Source organism: Marmota monax, unplaced genomic scaffold (genome assembly GCF_021218885.2).
Source record: "Marmota monax isolate L192 unplaced genomic scaffold, Marmota_monax_Labrador192_F-V1.1 WCK01_AAM20220418_F8-fsc00078, whole genome shotgun sequence".
Lineage (NCBI taxonomy): Eukaryota > Metazoa > Chordata > Mammalia > Rodentia > Sciuridae > Marmota > Marmota monax.
In genome coordinates, this window is record NW_026694865.1 from 4,368,361 (window position 1) to 4,391,799 (window position 23,439).

The following is a 23,439-nucleotide window of genomic DNA, read 5'->3' on the forward strand; positions in this document are numbered from 1 at the left end:
TTTAAGACTTTATTTTTTTATTTTAAAATGCTTTATTGATATAATTCACAAGCTGTGCAGTTCACCCATTTAAAGTGTACCATGCAGTGCTTCTTAGTGTGCTCACAGAGCTGTACAGCCTCCACTGTGGTCATTTTAGAACATTTCATCTCCCCAGAAAGAAATTCCATGACAATTAGTAATCATTCTCCACCACCCTCCATCTTCTCTTTCCTAGCTCTAGTCTCAGGCAAATTGTTCTATCTTCTGTCTCTGTTTACCTATTCTGGGCTTTTTTTTCTTCTAAACATTCATCCTACCTAACTGTAATTATATACCCTTTAACCAACATCTCCCAAGCACCCCTTCCCTCCCCACCACCCCAACTTCTGGTATCCATCATTGTACTCTCCTCTTCTATGAGATCAATCTTTTTAGATTGCACATGTGAATGAGTTCATGCCGTGCTTGTCTTTTTTTGCCTAACTTATTTCAAACAGTGATCTTCAGATTCATCCACATTGTCTCAGTGCCAGGATTTCATTTTTTCTATGGCTGAATAGTACTCCATTGTGTATAGGTATTGTAATACATACAATTTTTGTATTAAGAAATGGCTTGTTAAGTATCATGGAAAATTTAGACAATATAAAAGTGAAATTTTAAGAGCTCTGCATGACATTAGTTTGTTCTTTTGTATTTTAAGCATTCATAAGACAACCATCTTTAATAGACCTAAATATTCTAAATTATAGTAAGTAATTCACCCCTGGGTTCAATCCCCAGTACCCCAGAACAAAAAAACCCAAAAACATAGTTTATACTTTTTTTTTTTTTTTGCGCTACTCTCCTTGGTTTACTTTGCCCTCTTCCATATGTGCTATTATCAGTATATCATGGTTTGAGTGCTCCCTGTGTGGTATTTGGCACTCAGAAACACGCCACATGTTGATAAGCCACCTGCTTTAAGTTTGAAATGTTAGCTTTGAATGTAATGTAGACTTTGATCAATGATTTTTTTAAAAATGAGATGTTTATTTGAAAATGAAATCTTTGATTTTAATAATTCATCTGTTCCTCTTGCTGAATTCCCATCTGAACTTGTGGTGCTCCATTATATATATATATAGCTGATTGCTATGGAATTGATTGACACTAAATAAAAGATTATGACTTTAGGTAGAAATGAAGCAGGAAGAACTGCTAATTTCTTAGGGCCGAGAAAAGAGATCAGAATTTCAAATATGGGCACAGACCTGTTCATTTAAGAATAATACAATTCTGATTTTGGTGAAAATTCTGATTTTTTTTTTTTACTAATTTTTTTATTAGTTTCACAATAGCCTTATATCTAAGGTAAAATCTCAAATACATTTTAAATTTAATTATTTTTTTAGAAACAGGCCTTCAATTTTTTAGTAGTTCCTCCTATGTAATGAAACTTCACTAACAAAAATGATACATGTGTGTACTTTCAAGCTCACACATTCACACATTTGTATATTATTACATGTTATTCCTAGCAGTCATCTGGGCTGAATGATTTCTCCATGTCTTTATACCAAGGTAAAACAATGGGAGCTTTCCAAATGTGTAATCTAAGCTCTGGAATTTAAAATTTAACTTGTAGTTTTCAGTGTCATGGTAATTATGAGTTTGAGACACATTTTACATGTTCATTTTTGTTTGCTTTGAAAAGGAGTTTTTGTCCATTTTTCTCTGTTTCCTTTTTTTAATTTTTTTATTCTAATTTGTTATATATGACAGCAGGATGCATTACAATTCATATTATATATCTAGAGCATAAATTTCCATCTCTCTCCTTGTATATTAAGTATATTCACACTATTCGTGTCTTTTTCATACATGTACTTAGGGTAGTAATGTCCATCTCATTCCACCATCTTTTTTACCCCTTTGCCTCCTCCCTCCACCTCCTTCCCCTTTGCCCTGTCTACAGTTTGTCTAATCTTCCCATGCTCCCTTCCCCAACCCCACTATGAACAGCTCTCTGTATTCTTTTAAGAACCCATTGGTGGCATGTCATTTTACTCATTTTCCACATCTGCATAAAATAGAGATTGTGGGTATGGGTGTGTGGAATGGGAGTTGGGATTAGAACAATTACTAATGTCTCTTCCAGTTCTAAATATTGTATGACATGCTGGAAGCAAAATGCTTCAGTGGTTTCATGATCACATCTGTATTAATTTGTTCATCATTGACTTGTCTTCTATGAAGATTTCCTATTTTATCTGTGCTGCACATGGATTTCTGAAAGATTTGATTATAATCTGAAACATTTAACTTACTTGCTTTTCTTGCTTTTATACATTTGAAATTTGCCAGAGGTGTCTTCATCAAATAAGAGTTTGCATTGGCTATCAAAGTCTGAATAAGCCTGTATATAAAATGGAGTTGGGGTCATTTATCAGTTTCTATTCTTTTGTTCCGTTAATTGAATTAATGTCTAAGCATTTATCCCAAGGAATATATGTAGCTCTTACATTTTATTAGTAGCAGAGCATTAATCTCTCTTCCTTTTAGCAGGCAATAACTACAAAAAATTGAAAATTCTTATAATCTTTCACCTCACATGAAATACTCAAGCAGTAAAATAAATGTAGCTGTCATTCTTTCTCTTCTGTTTGCCCTTTTCTGAGTATTTAATTAGATGACTGTTTAGACACAATGGTTTTTGAGTTCTTAAAAATAAAAACCCGTGGCTTAAACTATGTTACCATTACTTTATAATCAAATGATTACAGAAGAGAATATTTAATAAATGCAGGGCCTTTAGAATCCTACTATAAAGGGAAGCAGCCTAAGTACCAGATTAATTTGGTATCTTGTTGAGAAAAGTGACCAGTGTATGTAAGCTTTTACTTCCCATGCTAATGTTGTTTCATTTCTTTAGATATCCTTGGAACAGAAGATCTTGTAGAAGCGACTTCCAATGATACTGTGAGGTTTTATCCCTGGACCATTGATAATAAATACTACTCTGCAGATATAAATCTATGTGTGGTGCCAAATAAATTTCTTGTCACTGCCGAAATTGCGGAGTCTGTGCAGGCATTTGTGGTTTATTTTGACAGCACACAAGTAAGACTTTGTTTTTCCATGGAGCCTTGAATAAGAAATTATCATATGCCTTTTTTCCCCTTGTGCTTTTCCTGTGAGTTCTTTTAATGTCTCTTTTTCTGTTTGTGTTTGGTTTTGCTCCCTCTAGAAGTCAGGTCTTGACAGTGTCTCCTCATGGCTTCCGCTGGCAGAGGCATGGTTACCTGAGGTGATGATCTTGGTCTGCGACAGAGTGTCTGAAGATGGTGAGGCCCTCAGCTGAGTAGTGGCACATGTTTGCTGTTCCTTGCAGTCAGAGAATACCTGTACTCTGAGTTTAGAGCAGCACATCTCTTAGGACTTTGTTAGAATCTTGCACTGTTTACCTTGTTTTAAAAGAATGGATATTTAGGGGTTAAGAAATCATTTTCTTTATATTACTCAATTCTAGATTTCTTGAATATAACATTGACGTTGAGGGGAAAACATTTGAGATTTGTGTAGGGTATTCATGTTTTACTTTACTAATAGCTTGTTCTGCATATCATTTTAGGAGTAAACAGACAAAAAGCTCAAGAATGGTGCATCAAACATGGCTTTGAATTGGTTGAGCTTAGTCCAGAGGAACTGCCTGAGGAGGATGGTGAGCTTTTTCGTGTTAGTAGAAAACATGCGTTTGGATTGAGATATCAGAGATTATTTTATTCCGGGGAAGAAGAATCACAGTGAAACTGAAGAAACACTATTTTCTTCCAGCTATTTGAAAAGATTCGAGCAAAATCCAGTGGTGTAGTCTTATTAATAATGTAATAATTCATTGGTTTGTTTATTACTCATTTTAGAACTTTGAAAATGTTGGTTGTTGTTTTTTTTTTTTAAAGAGATGACCAGTAAAGGATTTCCACCTAAAATCATTGTCATTTCCCCATTCTCTTATTGTTCTCTTCTGACAAAAGGAGGGTTAGACCTATAGTCGTAGGTAGAGTTTATGTCCTTTCTTTAGAATTCATAACAAGCTAAGGTCGAATCTACAGAAATATTGTGGGGGTGGGACATGTCAGACCTATTTGTATGTCTTTGAAACACTTGAAACCAAAAATAAATCCAGAATACCCACCCCCCGCTCAGGGTAGCTCTGCATTACCTGCCTTCTGCTGTCTGTATCTTCTGTTTCTTACCTTCTTCTTCCTGCTCCCCTATTTCTTTTTTCTTCTTTTTCCTTCCAAATAAGCTGTTGTGGGATCTACCTAGATAAGACAGATTTTGGTCCCCCAGAACCTTAGAAGGTGGTACCAAAGATAAAACATATACCAGTAATTGAATTACTAAGTGGAGTGTCATAGGTATTAAAAAAAAAAAAAAAAAACTACTGGTGCTGTAATATTTCAGAGGTGGAAGAGACGGTCTTTTTGGAAACTCAAGGAATGATTGGTACCATGAACTCTCACATGTCAGCTTCTCCATGGGAAGAAGTAGAAAAGTTAACAAACTAGTTAGAGGATTGGTAGGGACTGGCATTGAGAAGGTGCCAGTTATTCCAAAAGACATTCCAGGCAACGGCAACCAATGTGAATTGAAACACTTAGCACATAAGCCCTCATTACGTGAAATAAGAGTGTGTGTGTGTGTGTGTGTGTGCGAGAGAGAGAGAGTGTGAGTGTGTTTATTTGTGGTGCAGGGGATTGAACCCATGGCATCATGTATGCTAAGCAAGCACTCTACCACTGAATTACACTCCCAGCCTGAAGCCTAAGTTAGTTTATAAAAAATTAAAAATATCTTTCTATTTTCTGGCTTAGTTAGAATTTTTCCAAAATGGCTGTTATCGCCAGAGAAGAAAAGAACAAAAATGAAATAAAAGGCATATTTTGATTTCTGTACGTTTTAAAGAATATTGGAAATAAACAAGTACAATTTTTCCTTCTGTGTTTTTTAGATTCCCTAAAACTTTTGCCCAGCTTCATGTATGTGAGCATGTATGTCATCTTTTATTTCTAGCACTAGAATTTTCTTCGTGTTGTTGGGAGTCAATATTTGACTGTTATCATTTTGGAATCTCTGCTCCTTTATACCACTGTTCTTTTCCTTTCCCTTTGTTTGAACAGTGTTCTTGTATTAATTTAGCTTAATCTTTTTTTTAATATTTATTTTTTAGTTATAGTTGGACACAATACCTTTATTTTATTTGTTTTTATGTGGTGCTAAGGATCAAATCCAGGGCTTTGTACATGCAAGGCGAGTACTCTACCACTGAACCACAGCCTCAGCCCTAATTTAGCTTAATCTTAAAATAAATTTTTAGACATGTCATCATTAGGTGAGGTAATAAAGACCTTCCTAGAATTTTTAAATGCAAACTGTTCTCAAGCCTTATTCTCTTACCTTTTATTAGTAAGTATTACTCAGACATCCATATGACACTTTGTTTGTATTAAATTTCATCTTATTGGTTCTAGCTCTTCATTTTTGTTTCCTGAATTAAAGTATTATTTTTTTCAAGAATTGAGTCATTCATAGTTAGAATAAACATGCCTCTTCATCCAAATGTTGATGGTAATAAGCTCATCTTTGCAGAATATTTTCAGTTTAATCCTTACTGTATTTCTGTTAGAGTAGGTTGGTATTCTTTAAATGATTCATCAATCTCTAAGGCACTCACTGAGTGCCTGCTTTCTTTCAGGCACTATTTAGCACAGTGGGCATAATGAACTCAATAAGCCTGATTCCTGTCCTCAAGGAGTTTCTAGTCTAAGGAGGAAAGTTATACCAGTGAGTCATCACTTTTAGTTCATCTTTCCTCTAGGAAAGATGTGCAAAGGATGGTGTCATCTCTCCTTTTTTTTTTGAGGATAATATAAGCGATTAGCCCTTGATAAGATAGTTATTAAGTGATGGAGTTGGGGCTCAAATTCGGATATTCTGACTTCTGATTTTGTACTCTTCTTGTTAAACTTCCCAGCATCATGCCAGGGCACTAGAGGCAGATTGTGTTTGAACTGTTCTGCAGACTCTTTCCTTTCAACCCTGTGAAAACTGTTTCTGCCATTGCTTTCCACAGTCAGTCAACATTTGAATGATCTCTTTGTCCTTTATACACAGTGAAACTTAATTTGTAGCTCAGAATACCGCTGTATTGTTAGCATGCTAACTGGGATCAAGGCCTGTTATTTTAGGTAGGATCCATCAAATTCTAGTAGCAAATAGTACTAATACTAAATTAATTTTTTAAAAATAACCCATTGCCTGTTTCTTACACTTAGGGTTATAGTAAATTCACTTTTTACTTTAAGTTCTTTTCTCTGATCAAGAGGTTATTTCTTAGATAGAGATAATATTTATTACTCTATGGTCCCCAGTGGAAGACAGAGCATTTGCAGTGTGTTATAGTGTGCTGAAAATTCCATCCTGTCTACAGGAAACTCATTCTGCATAGATAACTGAGATTCATTATCTGTTGTACTTTCCCAGGATTATGGAAACTTAGATCCTTAGGAGAATATGAGTTGATTTCACTGGTGAGGCAATAGGAAGGACTTTATTATTTAACTGTTATGATGTTTGTTTAATTATTTTAGTTTGTAGAATATCCCTATCAGGAACTCTTGAGTTTGTATTTGCTATATTTCTTTTCATGTTATACAAGTTAAGTGTGAGGGAACAACTGAATAAGCAAGATAATTATGCCATAGTTATTGAAAATATGGCTTTGGGGATATCTAGATATACATGAATGTATAAGAAGGTACATATAAGTGTGTATATAAATATATATGTTTTTCCCCCTGAAGATGACTTCCCTGAATCTACAGGAGTAAAGCGAATTGTCCAAGCTTTGAATGCCAATGTCTGGTCCAATGTGGTGATGAAGAATGGTAAGTAACTTGGGTCTGAAGGTAATCCTCCCATTTGTTTTAAGTTTTAAAATTTTTTGATATATGTGGAGTAATTAGAGTATAATATTTGTTTCAGTTCTCAAATCCAAGTTGAAGGAAGAGCCAAAGGTAGCATTTCTGGGGATTTAAAACATATGTTTAATAGTTATTTCAGTAAGCATTTAGAGGTTACCTAAAATACGCCTAGCATTGTTTTTGGCTTTAAGAATAACCTAAAATTATAAGACATGGACTCTATCCTTGAGGAGCTCCTAGTCACCGCATGCCAGGCAGTCTGTGGTGAGCGCAGAACGGCTGATGCAGGCAGTAGTGCATAGTCAGAGATGTGGCTCTGGGGTTAGACATGGACATAGAGACCTTCAAGGACAATGTGGGTTCTGACATTGTCAGAACACTGGATGATCAAGGTTTGAGTTGTTAAAAGAGAAGAATGACAAGTGAGGAGGAAGCATGGCCTCAAGAATAATGGTTGTACATTCTAGGGTCAGGAGGAAAATCTCACCTAACAATCAGAGTTAACTTAGAGGCCTGAATGCTAGGCAAGAGGATTTGAGCTTTTTCCTATAGGAAATGGTGAGTCATTGGAAACTTTTTAATAAGGGAGTGGTGCAAAGTTGGCGTCTTTGAAAGGTTAATGTTACAGTGGTGTGCAGGAAGTTTGGCAGTGGAAGGAGGTAGAGTAGAATTAGGGAGACCAGAGCTGTGGGAACAGCTCATGGGTGAAATGTTAGGGCCTTTGGTGATGTGGCCATGGCCATGGCCATGGCATGGAAGGCCAGATCTGAAATGTAGTCTGAAGGTAGTAGGCTAGTTGGCCCACAGTAGCTTCTATAGTCTGCATTAGTTTACTGTGGCTGCGATAACAAGTACCACAAACTGCATGGCTTAGAACAACAGGCAGTTAGCCAGGCACAGTAGCACATGCCTGTAATCCCAGCAACTCAGAAGGCTGAGGAAGGAGGCTTGCAAGTTCGAGTCTAGCTTCAGCAACTTAGTGAGAACCTGTGTCAAAATAAAACAAAAGAAAAAGAGGGTTGGGGATGTAACTCAGTGGTAAAGTACCCCTGGGTTCCATCCAGAGTAACCTCCCCCCCCCCCAAATAAAAAAAGAATAACTGTGATTGCCTTAGTGGGGTGTCAGAAAAGCCATACTCTTAGTTCCTTGGCTTATGACAGCATAACTCCAGTCTTCTTGTGTGCTGTGTTCTTCTGTGTCAGTTTCCCTGTCTACAAGGCCAGTTATCATATTGAGTTAGGGTTCCACCCTACTGCATTCCAACTCCATTTTAAATGGTTACTTCAGAATTCACCGTGTGTCTAAATAGGTCATATTCTGAGGTACCAGAGGTTAAGACTTACTTCAACATATGAATTTTGAGAAAATACAGTTCAATCCATGACATAGTCCTGAGGAGTTGCTGCCTGCAGAGTATTTTTCTCCTGTGTAGCTCTTGGCTGCTCAACAAATTTGCAGTCTTAGGTGAAACACTACAAAAGGGAGTGAGAAAAATCATTTTACAGTGAGCCTACTTCATCTTCCTGAGATACAGGGTCAAATGGTTAATCAATTTTGTAGATATCAAATATTTCATCTCAATTTTTGGTAGATAGGGTGTTAAGTGAGTTTAGGGCTCTTAAGTTGTTTAATCTAATGCTTGTCATTGTTGGAGAAGCTCCTCTTGGCATAATGTAGTACTCCTTACTTTTCTTCACCTTGTCTCCCTTGTCCTTCCCCCTTTGTACGGAGAATCTGATATGTCTGTTAAATTGAATTGCAAAGATATTAGGTTGTATTGCCATAACAATCAAAAGTACATCCTAGTAGATCTGGAAGGAATAAGGAGATTTTAGCTTGTGATGATGTCCCTGTTTCCAAGGACTTACTCCTTATTCATTCAGCAAGTCCCTGTTGATCATTTACCATAGTGAGGCATTGCTGTAGACTATCTACACTATAAAAATAAGTTTTAGATATGGTACATAAACTGGATCAATTTAGAATAAAATTATATTCAGTGGTGCTTGTTGTATTTATAGAACTAGTTTCAGAAAAGCTTATTTGGTGTCAGTTGTTTTTTGAAAAATCTGACCCCCAAGTTTATACATTAAAGAAGTAATGCCTTGTGGTTTATGTTTGTGACTGTACAATAGGCCCTCAATATTTATGGGTTCTGCTTCCTTGGATTCAGCCAATCACAGATTGAAAAAATTTGGAAAAAAAAATACATTTGTACTGAATATGCATATATTTTTTTGTCATTATTCCTTGAGCAATATAGTATGAGTACTATTTATATACATTTAATACATTTTACTAGTTATTCTAAGTAATCTAGAGATGATTTAAAGAATATGGGAAGATGTGTGTAGGTTATATGCAAATTCTATGCTATTTTATATGAAGGACTTGTGCATCCATGGATTTTAGTATTCTTGGGGGTCCTAGACATCTGTAAATTTAGAAACTGTGCTGAACATGCTTTTTATTACTTTGGGGATATATGGGCAAAGGTATTTTCTTTTAAAAAAAAAAAAAGGCCATTTCACTTGTTTTAGACACTAAAGTAATATTCTTAGAAGAATTTTAAAGCAAAGAGGCACATCTTGAGTTTTTCATGGTTCCTTGCCCTGAAGTATCTTTTTTTTTTTAATAACTTTTATTTATTTATTTATTTATTTTTTAATGTGGTGCTGAGGATGGAACCCAGGACCTTGCTCATGTGAGGTGAGTGCTCTACCACTGAGCCACAACTCCAGCCCCCCCCCCGCCAAAGTTATCTTTGCTTTCTTCTTTTCTCTGTATAATACTGGGACATTGGTTTATTGTTACCCAAAACCCAAAATATTGGCATTAACTTGATTCCATGTTTAAGAGGACCCTTCACCCTCTTCAGATTTTGGAGCTGAAATGCTGAGAGACACCATTCCTTTGTTTTAGATTTTCAGATTAGGGGTGCTCGATCACTATCTGATAAGGATCAAGTGTCTGGAAATATAAGGAATTCCTATAACTCAATAATACAAAAACAATAATAATAAATATAGTATAAATAAGATAATATAAATAAATATATTGTAAAAATATTAAAAAAACAAATAACCCAGTTAAAAAATTGCAAAGAATTTGAGTACATATTTCTCCAAAGCTTCCAAATGGCTAGTAAGCACATGAAAAGATACTTAACGTTCTTAATCATCAAGGAAATGCAAGTCATGTCTGTAATGAAATGTCACTTCACACCCACTAGGATGGGGAAGATCAAGAAGATGGTAAGAGTGTTAGGAGGGAGAGAAGTTAGAACCCTGACACATTGCTGGTGGGAGTATAAAGTGGTGCTGCAGCCACTTTAGAAAAATAGTAGTGGTTCAAAAAGCTAAGGATAAAATATTGATAGAGTGATTCTATTCTTGATTATACTCAGGAACAAAAATGTGTGTACAGAAACTCATAACAGTATTATTCATAGTATCCAAAAAGGTGTAAACAACTGCTGAAAATGTGGTATGTCCATACAATGGAATGTTATATAACTATAAAAAAACAAAGCAGAGATATGTGCTACAATATGGCCAAACCTCAAAACCATTATTCTAAATGTGAAAGGTCACACACAAAGGGGTACATATTGTATGATTGCATTCATATGAAATTTCCAGAATAGTTAAATTCATAAACAAATAAAGACACACTGTCCATCTACAACTACAAAATTAAAAAAAAAAATGCTTCATTATTAAAAAAAAGATGTGAGATTTCTTAATTGGGTGATGAAATATTTTGGAATTAGATGGTGATGATGGTTGCACAATTTTGTGAATATTCTGAACACCACTGAATCACTTTAAAATGTGATTTTGATATGTGAATAATATTAATAAAAAACAGAAGTAATACCACTAATTATGATAATGGCAGTAGCAGAAGGTGTGGTGGCACTAATCATGCTAATAGCATACATACACCCACACCCATTATCTGTTTAATCCTCACAACATCCAGTATGAGCTAAACTCAAAGAGACCAAGTTATTACACCAAGGCCACATAGCTCATAGTTCTCAAACTTGTTTGCACTTTGAAATTGCCCCAGGGGAACTTTAAGAAGCACTATCTCAATTCTAGAGATTCTGAGTTAATTGGTATAGGGTGAGACCTAAACTCACAGATGTTTTAAATAACTCTCAGAGCCCTGATTTGAACTTCAACCTTTATGATTTTGAACTTTATACACTTAACTACCATAAAATTTATAAAGTATTATATTGTAAGGAAGTTTCTCCCATACTGCTCTTTCTCCAAAGAATTAAGTGACAATTTCCACCCTAGCATTGCCCAGCTGTGTGGCCTTAGGCAGATCTCATACTCTCTGGACTTTATTTTTAATCTGTAAAATGAGGCTTTCAACCCTGGCTGCATACCCAAATCATTTGGGAAGTTTTTTAAAACCTGTACTATCTTGGTCTCCAGACCATTTATATTAGAAGGGAGGGACAGCTACAGTATTTTTTATAGTGTCAGGGATTCATGTGTGTAGCCATTATTGAGAACCACTGACACAAATGATAATCATCTAGTTCTCACTTGAAAGAGTCTGCACTTAATCCATGGAAGTACATTTGGCTTTTTTTTTTTTTTTTTTGTGGTACTTGAGATTGAACCCAGGGCCTTGTACATACATTGTAAGGCAGGCACTCTACCAACTGAGCTATGTCCTCAGCCCACATTGGCATTTTGAAAGCTGCATTAGCCTTAATTATATAAATTGACTCTAGGATTTGGGCCTGAGCAATCTGAAGGGTTGATTGCCATCAACTACAATGAGAAAGGTGTAAAAAAAATTTCTAGAGGTGGGATGACATATCAGTATTTCAGTTTGGAACATACTATGTTTGAGATGGCTACTAGAGTAACAAGTGGAGATGTCAGGTAGCCAGTTGGATAAAAGTGGAGTTTGGGAAGAGGGGTAATATATGGCATTTGAAATCTTGAGCTTGGGTGAGATTGCAAAGGGAGTAAGTGTGGTAGATGAAAAGGCCCAAGAACTCAGCCCAGGTATGTCCCAACATAAGAAGACAGGGATCAGAGAAGGAACCTGAGAAGGAGCCTGGGAAGAGTGAATGGTGAGGGAGGAGAGCCAACTGTGTGGGATCCTAGAGGCAAAAGTGAAGAGTGTTTCAAGGTGGAAGGAGTGGCTGGCTCTGCCAGATGCTGCTAATAGGTCAAGTAAGATGAGAACTGAGAGTTGACATTTGGATATGGTAATATGGAGGTCATTAGTGACCTTGAGGAGCAGTTGTCATGAAATAGCTTTAAGAAAGGGGACAGAAATCACAACTAATATAATGTGTTCTTGAAAATTTTTGCAGGGAAGAGAAGCAAGGAAGTAGGTGGGAGCTGGTCAGAAAAGAATGGTCAAGAATTATTATTTTTATTATTATTTTAAGAACAAGAGCAGCATGTTGGTAAGCTGATGGGAAAGACTCAGGAGGGAGTGAAAAGCTGATGAGGTAGAAGAGGAGACTTGCTGGAGGGATGCCTTTGAGTTGGTAGAGGGGATGGGCTCTGGTGTGTAAGTGGGAAAAGGAAGAAGAAAATCAATCTGAAAGAGGGAGAAAAGGGAGTGCATGGATACAAATGTGGCTTGGGAGTCTGTGGATTCCCATTGTGTTTCTTCTGAGTGCTTCAGTATTCTCAGTGAAGTAGGAAGCCAGGTTCTCAACTGAGAGGACAGGAGGTAGAAGTGTTAGGATTTGAGGAGAGAGGAAAAATGTAAAATAGTCTTCTAGGAGAGTCAGTTAGCTTTAAGGGACCTGCTGGAAATTTAATATTATAAATTTAAAGTGAGGTCAGGCAGCGTGTATGTCCATGCATGTGCCCATTCCTTAGCTTCCTTAAGCCTCATGGCCACAGGCAGGGAGTAATCCTTGTGCTTTTACCAAGCAAGTGTATCACAGTAAGAGAGAGGCAAGGAATTTAGTTGGGTGCATGAGCGATTAATTAATTAATTAATTAATTAATTATAAGGGTTGATAATGGAATGGAAACTGGGTGAAGGGGATAGAGAAAATCAGTGGGGAAGGGATCAGTGACAGGTGGTAGTTTTGGGTTCTGGTAGTTGAGTTGAGGCACGATAGGAAAGGAGAGGGGTAGCTGGAAATGATAGATGATGTAGGAAATTGAAGTGATTGAAGGATTGTAGCCATTGGTAATAATAAGTCCATGGGTGTGACCATGGGAATATATGGCTTAGCTAAGGTAGAGGACAACCTTGGTGCAGCAGGAATTCGATGAACTTCCAGATTGCTGGAAAGATCCTCTATGTGTATTGAAGTGGCAAAGAATTAAGAGGAGTAGCTAAAACTGTGAATACATAAGGGAATGGCTGGAAGGTCTGTTGGACGACATAGGAAAGTGTCTAGATAGTTGTCTTCAAATAAAGCTAATGTGTTTGAGAATATCAGTAGGTTTTTATATTCAGCAGAGATTGTAGGAATAATTTAATTATAATTCTCAACTGAGACCCATTGGATGTGGGGAGATACATATCATATGTTACATACATCCTCTGAAGATGTTGATTTGCCAGGTTCCCATTGAGAAGTGCTTAACTGTTAAACACTATTATCAGTGGGTGAGTAGGATGTGCCATTTCAAACTGCCCTACAAAGAAAACTTAGGAACTTCTGAGCTATTTTGTTTCATTCAGTATAGGAATGGCTTTCTTGGCATTCTTGTAGGATGACCATCTACCCTTTCTGGTTGAATGCTTTAAGTACTAGGTAGCTCAGTGCCTTGTAAAGTAGTTCTAGAAGCAGTTAATTGCATAAAGAAGTCAAAGAACTGTTCTGTTAATTCTCAGCAAATAGAATAACTTTTTGTGCTGGCATTTTGGAAAAAGAACATTTATTTTACTTTGTGTCATAATGCTGAGAAAATGATAAAATGATAAAAAATTGTGTCTGTCAAAGATGTATTTCCTCTGCTACCCTTTTACTGTTAGCTTTCATTTTGATTTGCTTATTCTTCTTCTGAGTTTTCCTAATAGATGAAGAAAGTTCCTACAGATCTGGAAAACATTTAGCTCAGGGCAACTGAAGTGATAAAGGAGATGGGAATAATGGAATTATATAAAATAATAAAAGTGGTAAACTACAACTGAGAAGAAATGTCATTATAATCTGTATTATAGGGCATGCAAAAGGCACATAAGGATGTGATTTCTCAAATTCCAGATTGCTATAACTCAGGGACATTACCCAGAGCCTTTTTTTTTTTTTTTTTTTTTGTACCAGGGATTGAACCCAAGGACGCTTAACCATTGAGCCACATCTCCTGCCCTTTTTATATTTTATTTACAGATGGGGTCTCACAGTTGCTTAGGGCCTTGCTAAGTTGCTGAAGCTGGCTTTGAACTCATGATCCATCTGTCTCAGTTCCCAAGCTACTAGGATTACAGGTGTGCACATCATGTCCAGCTCCCAAAGCTATTTTTTACTGAATGTACTGGCAGTAATTTATAGTGTACATTACGCTAAGAGATGATTCAGTCAGAAAGTCATACGGTTCAAAGGCAGGCTATAACAAATTCTCATGAATGACAGTTGACTTAATTCAAGTTGAGAAGGTAGTTGGCCTAAACTTTTGAGGCTGTTATCTTGAAAAACAATCATCATGCTTTTCTTCCCAGTGTTTTTCTATGTGCTGTTTTTTTCTACCAGGTCTTCTGCTGGTTAGGTTGGACCAGATCACATGTTCTTGTGTTTTAGAACTTAATACGGGGAATTGTTTTCTTTGACACAATGGTGAGTGTGAATTAGCCAGGGCAAAACGGTTAGAATGTAGCATATCCATGTGTGCATATGGAATGGTTCTTCCTGTAACAGGTGGTAGAAGAGAGGCCCAAGGGAGTAGAGGCAGCTTGCCATATTCACACAGTGAGGTAGTAGCTAAGGTAGGACCAGATGGCAGGTCTCCTGACTAGGAGTATTGTGTATTTTTCCATTACAGTGTGTTTGTTTACATTATTGTCTGTCAGAGAAATGGATACAATGGTTAAATACGTTACTCAGATTTCATGGGAAATATTGGCAGAGCCAGATGAGTTCATTGGCCCCAGGACTTCTATAGACCAGATACTCAGGCATGAGTAAGATTTTAATGGGACTGGTTAGAATTAATGATTATATCTGAGATTTTGGGCTTTTTTGCTTATTGTCTTTAAATAAATCATTCTATATAGTTTATGTGGATTGGTGTTAATATTAACCATATCCATTGTGTCTGAATTTAATCCAAAGTATAGCTAAAGCTCCTGGATAGTTAGTATAATAAATACTTATGAATTATTTGTGAGTGGGCAAAAAGTTTATTTTTGAATTATGTGACTTGGAATCACATAAGATTATTATGTGATTATTATTTCTTCAGTTTGAGTTATGACTGTGCATAGTGAGTACTAAGTTAATATCTTTTTTGTTTGTACTTAATATCAGTGTTAAGAGCAAACAGGTTAAATGATAGTACTACAGTTGTAGGTGGATATGTTTTGAGAACTGCGTTGTTAGGGGATTGCATCGCTGTGTGAACATCACAGACTGCACTTACATGAACCAGGATGGGACAGATCAGTCACTCCACTCTGCCTCCACTCAGAGACTAAACACAAGAATGTAGAAGGCTGCTGCTGGCATACTGTACAGTAAATTTTTTTTTTTTATAAATAGAAGTATACTTTAAAATAACAATAAAAATTACAGTAAATACATAAACCAGTAGCAGTCATTTATTATCATTTTCAAGTATTACACACTTATATAATTGTATATGCTATATAGCTTTATAGGACTGGCAGCACAGGAAGTTTGTTTACTCTAGCATCGCCACAAACACACAATGTGTTATGCTAAGCTGTTAGAGGGCGATAGGAAATTCTCAGCTCCACTATAATCTCATGAGACCACTGTCGTATGTGCAGCTCGTGGTTGCTTGGATGTTGTGTGGTCTATAACTCTACTAGAAAGCAGTTTAAAAAAGATCTGCCAAATGGACATGACTTCTGTATCAATTTAGTCTTTTATTTTTGGCTCCAACAGTGTCTTATTTCCTGCATTTTTTCCCATGTGTTTCACATAATGAAAAACTTGATTGTTTACATTACCCCATTGCCTTTTTTTAAAATTGAATCTTTTTAGTTATACATGATAATAGATTCCATTTTGCCATGATTATAAAAGCATGGAATATCTCTTGTTCTCATTCATTCAGCCCCAGTACCTCTCCTCTCCTCCCCTCACCTCCTTCTCCCTTCCCTCTGTTGTTTACAGCATACATTCTTAACAAGGGCATTATATCCCCCAGGGGGATAAACTTTGATCAATTCTTGACGGGCAAGAGGAATCTTGCTTTTTTATGTATGAAGTATAGCTGTATATACAATGCAGAAACATATATATGGTATGTCTATGATATTAATATTTCAATGAGAAAGTATGTCAGAATTAGAAAATAAATATCTAAAAAGTTTCTGGGGAGCCGTAATGAAAATGGTTGAGCAACATTGAGCTGCAGTATCTGGCCCTGTATGGTAAGTTAAAGGAAACTTCCAAGTACCATCTTATTTATTGTGAAGGTCAGATTCTAGGGAAGACAATTTCCATTTATCATGAAAAGTATAACTTCAAATGGACCAGGAAAAGAAGTGGTTAGGATGCCTTTGCAACTGTGTAGTGTTTTCCAGTATATCCAGCCATATTATTTTGCTTACTGAATAACCTTTCCTATGTGTGTTGATGTGCCTTAAATTTCTTCTACCTGAAAACCTGGCCATAACCTAAGGAAAGAAGTGTAGATAAAATCTCAACTAACTAGTTGAGTTACCCACTCTCCTATCAGAACCTGGTTTGTGGCTTAGAAACCATTTGGGTTTGTCATTTATAATTTGGTAGTATTTTTTTGTTATGCCTTTTAAAAGTTTGTTTCCTCTCCCTGGCCCTTCACACCACCCACCCCCACTTTGGTCTCTAGTGAGATTGTCTTCTCTTTCAAAAAAACTTGTTACAAAGAATTTCGTTGTCATTAGATGATATAGGTATTATGTTGAAGGTAATGCCTTAAACATGTGAGGCATCTAAAAGTAATGGTTTTAAGGCAAGCAAAAGAAGATGATTAATGGAAGCCTGGTCAGTTGTTCTTTTTGGTTTTGTTCACATAGGAAAGTAAGTAGTAGTATACAATAGTCTTGTTTGATATAGTGCCAGCTTAATGTTACCCAAGGCTCCTGTCCCTGGTTTTTCACCTGAGCACTGAAGAGTGCTGACGTGTGATGGGTTTAGTTTGCACTGGTAGCTCTTGGGTATCCAGTGGGTCTACCAAATACCACCAAGGAATACAAAGGGCAAGGAGGAGAAATGTTATAACCATTTCTTTCTAATCAGCAAAGGAGGAAGTAGACTAAACAAATGTTACAAGGTTGTGATGTTGGTACCATAGTGGTAAGCAATAATGTAGAGACTGGATTTCAAAAGGCCTTAGAGTTTACTTTTAGTCTATTATAGTTTAATCCCCAGTAATGCCGTTGGGTGAGAATTAAGTGGGATTTCAATACGAAAACCAACAATTCTTTCATATAGTAACTTTCTGCTTAACCATAATAAATGTGAAGAGTCGATCTATTAATTTGTGTTCCCTACATGTGCTTGGTAATAGGATTCCATGGTAAAAGTCCTGGATTCCAGTTCAAGGAATCGTTTGCCACTGATATACAGAGCAGGGGTAAAAACGAGTACCCAAAACACAGGTCTATCTGTGACTTATCTGTACTTGGGCCATTTGCCTGAGAAAATAGATGGCTAATGCTCTTAAGAAAGTAAAAAAAAAAATAATAGTAATTAAATAAAAAATTGAATCCAGTATTACAGAAAATGTAACATCAAATTAGTGAGAAGAATAGTTACTGAAGAGGGCTGTAGTCAGATCTGTCTTTGCTTGTTTGATCTTGGGCACTGGCTCCACATCTCTGGACCCAGCTTTGTAATCTCTAGGATATGTAGAACTCCACGACAGTATAGACATTCTAAGAAATAGCTCCTTGAGTCAGTGAGCTGCTCCTCTTCAACTCAGTGCCTAACATTGTGGAACCAAAGAAATGACTTGAATACTCGATGTCACCTGTGACTGTTGGGTCAAAATAAGATAAATAAGATAGGTGTTGATTTCACACGTGTGTGTGTGTGTGTGTGTGTGTGTGTGTGTGTGTGTAGAAGGCATAACTTGGTGAAGAGATTGCCTAAGGGAAAAAGAGGAAGAAATGATTGTGATAAATTAGAGAAAATAGGAAAGAATGTGTGAGTATACTGGTGAGACTGTTTAAAATATCACCTTCAACCTTATCCATAAGAAAATGAACAGAGAGTGGGAAATCTCTTCAGATCAGGCCCCCTGGAGGTGACACTCTTCTGTTGCCACTGTGCAGAAGCAGTTTTGGTACTCTTCTTGGAGTTTACAGCTAGTCAAGAACCATGTAGGAAAGCCAGATTTTCTTCATGGCGAAGTCTTGTTCCATTGTTTTTATTTCCCATGCTCAGTTCTCAGTAATTTTTTACTTGATTCTAAGCATTCTTTTGAGGATTTTTCAGGAGTGCACTTCAGGCTCTGTAGATTGGATGTAAAGCTTTCCTTGACAACTTCAGAAGTGACAGCATTCATTCTGATGTTTAGTTAATTTATTCAGAATTAGAGTGTATATGTGCATAAAAAAACAAAGACAGTTACTAAGTATATTAATTAGTACCTTTGGTGATTTAATTTTCTTCTTTGTACTTTTCTCTATTTTCTAAATTTTCTGCAGTGAATGTATTGTTTATATTAAGGAAGAAGAGAAAAACATAGTCTCATTACTTGCTGGTTATGTTCATTGTCTGTTCAAGTGTTGGCAGAGGCAGTTCTTTACTTATGAGCAAGTATCCCAGGTTCACAGGGAGGACAGATTCATCTTTCTGAATCTAAGCTAAAGGTGGAGCCAGACACACTACTGAGGCCTGTTTCCCTAGATGTACTTCAAAGTTTTGCCTTTTCAAGCAATAGTTCAGTGAAAGTGAATAAATTATTTTTTAAAATTGTTTTGTCATTTCAAAAGACACTTCATTTCACTGGATATGGTGGTACATACCTATAATCCATCCCAGTGACTCAGGAGGCTAAGGCAGGAAGATCTCAAGTTTGAAGCCAGCTTTGGCAAGACTCTATCTCAAAAATAAAAGGGGCTGGGAATGTAACTCATTGGTAAAAGGGCCCCTGGGTTTATTTAACAAAAAGAAAATTATTTCAATTTGCCACGGAAAAATGATATGCAATAGAAAAGCATAGGTTATTTTCCAGATAGTAGTAACATAATTTCTGATGGAATACTTTCTTAAAAAATTTTTAACCCAGATAGTTTGGTATGATTTAAGATTATCATTGAAAAATAGATATAACTTCTCTATGTAAATGAAAATCTTAGTTATGGTTATAGTAACTTTGGTCATGTTTATTTATCACATGGGTGGATTGGATGTTTCAGTGAGCTTTTTTGCCACTGTGACTAAAAGACCCGACCAGAACAACTATAGAGGAGGAAAAGTTTAATTAAGGGATCACGGTTTCAGAGGTTTCAGTCCACATACAGCCAGCTCCATTCTCCAGGGACTCCAAGTGAGGCTGAACATCTTGGCAGGAGAGTGTGGCAGAGGGAAGCGTCTTGCATAATATCAGAAAGCAGAGAGATACCACATAGCCATGCCCCCAAGTCCCATCTCCTCCAGCCACACCCTACCACTTCAGTTACCACTCAGTTAATCCCTGTCAGAGGATTAATTCACTGATTGGGTTAGGACTCTTACAACCCAATCATTTCTCCTCTGAATCTTCTTGCATTGTCTCACACATGAGCTTTTGGGGGACACCTCACATCCAAACCATAGCAGTGGAAAAGAACATGTTCATGATAAAAGGAAAATATTTTGTGTGGAAAAGAAGAAGATGATAGAAAACTTATAATATGAGAAAAGTTCGGCCTTCTCAAGATGATGCCAAATAATAGTTATTTTAAAGAAAGCCCAAAATATCTAAGAAATATCTAAGAGGTAATGTAAGAGATTTGGGGGTATAGTCATGTAAATTCTTAACACTTAGTAATGCACATAGGTGTAAAAACTTCCTTATGTAGCTAATGATTGCAGCCTCTATGTGGTAGCCATGTCTCTGGTGTGGGAGACCAACCTTGCATGTGACTGGGTCACACTCCCCCGCTGGGTGATTGAGGCATCAGGCAGATGCTGCTAGATGCCCCACCCTTCTTGGGTTGGAGGGATAGTGTCTTTGTGCATGGGCATGCCTTCCTACAGCCCCATGGGTGGAGCTATGCTCACCTGTTTCTTTGTCATATTACCACTTGCCCTGTTTGGTATAGAATGTTCCATGGAAATGCCTTTTGTGTGTCCCCTTCTCTTACTGTGCCCTTGGGTGTGGCCTACCTAGATGTCAGTCATCCTACTGACAGTGGACATCATGAAGATAGACTCAACTCCCTGAAACCTGACCCCTTATCTCATTTGAATAGCTTCTCCTCAATAAAAGGGGTCAGCACGTGCATGCAGGGGCGCTCTCTCTCTCTCTCTCTCTCTCTCTCTCTCTCTTTCTTTCTCTTTCTCTTTCTGCGGACCCTTAAGGTCAGAGGAGCCGTCACAGCAACCCCAAAGAAAAAGGTATTTCTGTCTCTTGTGTGGTTATTTCACACAACCCAGTTAGCTCAGTCCCTCTGGAGTAACCCCTGAGCGTTTTAGTCGCAGACAAAACCCGGCACTCAGGGTCAGTGGAGAGTTCTGCGTCCCCACCTGCAACCTTAGCATTGTGCTGAGAACCATTAGCTGTTGTCCATCTCTGCATGGAGTTCTTGACACAGTTGAGGATAGCAGTAAGCTCAAGACAGGCATTTATACTAGCATGTTCTGCAAAGGGCTTCTTGATTGCCATTTACAAAAGTAAATGGCACCCAGGCAAAGGAGATTGTGAGCCAAAGTCGAGTGTAGAAATTCCCCAGAGCAGGGGGAGAATATTTCTAATGCTGACAGGAAGGGAACATGGAATCTTTTAAATGTCTTGAGTCTCTCTCTTTTTTTTTTTTAATCAAAAGTATTTTCAAAGCCAGGTGCAGTGGTGCTGCATGCCTATTTTCCCAGCTACTTGGGAGGCTGAGGCAGGAGGATCATGAGTTCAAAGACAGCCTTAGCAACTTAGTAAGGCTCTAAGCAACTTGGCAAGAAAGACCGTGTCTCAAAATAGAAAATTAAAAAGGGCTGGTGATGTGACTTAGTATTTAAGTGCACCTGTGGTTAATCTCTGGAATGAATGAATGAATGAATGAATAAATAAGCTTTCTTTTTCCAGTAGTAACTTGAAACCTGAAGATTTTGGCCAAAAATTTTCTGTCCTGATTAGTAGATTCGTATTAGTGACTCTTAGCTGAAGGCGATTTTGACCCCAGGGGACATTTGGCAGTGTTAAAGGTACCTGTAGGTCAAGACCAGGGATGCTGGCCTGGCTGGCCAGGTAGAAGCAAGAAGGGCAAGATCCTTGACACACTGAAGAGTCCTCCAGCATCAAGTGTCTATAGGGCTGAGATTGAGAAACCCTGGTCTATGTGTACTAAAGGCACAGTGAAGGGATATTAGGACCTAACCACCTGTTTTCTTTTGAGTTTTATGTGACCAGTGCCTCTAGGAGTTACAGGGCTGGCTGCTGGGATCTGTTAGTGAGTGACACTGAAGTGGCATATGATTAGTCATTAGTCCTGAGTTGTTTAGCTTACTTCTGTGAAAATCAGTCTAAGCCATGAAAGACAACTGACTAAAGAGAACTGGATATGTATAAAAAACATCTTGTATTTGACCCAAATTTATGTCATGCCTCATATTTGATAAGAAAAATATTGTAAACATCTCAACACTACTTTTTACCAAGAGTTCTGGGCTCAATGAAGAGATAGGATTTAGAACAGAGAGTCCTAGATCTTAAGTTCTGGGCCCAGCTTTGTGGCTTTGGATAAGTTACTTGATCTCTCTGAGTTATAATACTATAAGAGAGAATAATAAATCCTTTGTAAAAGAGGATAATACAGTAAATAAGATATATGTTGATATGTTTGTGGGTGGAAGACAGTCCTCAAGCATTGTATGTTCCACACATAAAAACATCTTGCACATATTAAGCATTCAGTAAATATTGCCTATTTTTATTAAGAACTATTATGGTAATTCTGCAAGCCTAGTATTGTTATACCCACTGCATAAATGTGGAAATGGGTTCAGAGAAGGTATAACTTATGTAAGAATACACAGTGAATGGTAGAACTAGGATTTAAATCCATCCATTTAAATCCATCTTAAAAAATATTAAACAGTTTCTTATCTCCAGATTCTCACTTATCATATTGCCTTGAAAAGAGGGAAAAGAGCAGAAAAATGAAAGGAAAAAATACCTTTTAAAAAGTTACTCATCCTCTTATTCCCATACTAAAACCCTCTCCTTTTGCCTGGATTTTTAACCCTCTAAATATCTTGTGTAATGTATGTCAAAATTGCTATGTGAAATGTATTTTGGGTTTCTAAGATAAACAGTGTTCCTTTAGACTTATAAGGAGGTATATGAACAATTTCACATCTTTCAAGTTTTCTTGAAACTTGTTAAAAAACAAATTATCATCCCTAATCCTTGAGAATTGCCCATTTTAAATTTGTTTTCTAGAGGCTATAAAAGTTTTGTTTCCAAAACTTGCTGGAAAAATTTGTGCCAGTAGCCAGCACCACTATATTCTTTTTTTTTTTTTTAATGACACTATTATTCTTACCTATTATTCCACTGATGCCAACTTACTAGACCCCTGAAATGGAATCAGGTGTTTTTAGTATATATAATGGTGCTTCCTTATCTTTGGTTTCACTTAACCTACAAACACAATCCAGATATTCCAGATATAAACAAATCATCAGTTTTAAATTATGCACTTATTCTGGGTAATTTGATGGATTCTTGCATTGTCCCACTCCATCTTGCCCAAGATGTGAATTGTTTCTTTGTCCAGTGTCTTTGGACTGGGTATGCAACTTGCATGTTCGTCACAGTAGCTATCTTGGTGGTCTGATAGACTGTTGAGGTATTCAGTGTTTGTGTTCAGGTAACCCGTATTTTACTTAATCATGGCCCCAAAGAGCAAGAGTAGTGATGCTGGCAATTCAGATATGATAAAGATTTAAGTATCATCTCATGTTGTCACAAGAAGGAAGGTAAATTCAGTATAATAAGTTTTGAGAGAAAGTGACCATATTCACATTAACTATGTTGCAGTATATTGTTATAATTGTTCTATTTTATTGTTGTTAATCTCTTAACTGTGTCTAATTTATAAATGAAACTTTGTCATAAGTATGTATGTATAGATTGGTTGGGACCACGTTTTTTGGGATTTTGG

At 36.9% G+C, this 23,439-nt stretch overlaps 1 protein-coding gene across 5 annotated transcripts in view; it reads left to right on the forward strand.

The window, feature by feature from the left end:
- The window catches only part of Aagab (alpha and gamma adaptin binding protein), a 49,045-nt gene that overhangs the window by 13,040 nt on the left and 12,566 nt on the right, over positions 1 to 23,439 (forward strand). For all 5 annotated transcript variants that reach the window (XM_046426662.2, XM_058573305.1, XM_058573303.1 and 2 more), the window contains exons 2-5: positions 2,897 to 3,084; positions 3,212 to 3,308; positions 3,596 to 3,685; positions 6,831 to 6,914. In XM_046426662.2, coding sequence (XP_046282618.1) covers positions 2,897 to 3,084; positions 3,212 to 3,308; positions 3,596 to 3,685; positions 6,831 to 6,914 — 459 coding nt within the window. The remainder of the gene's footprint in view (positions 1 to 2,896; positions 3,085 to 3,211; positions 3,309 to 3,595; positions 3,686 to 6,830; positions 6,915 to 23,439) is intronic.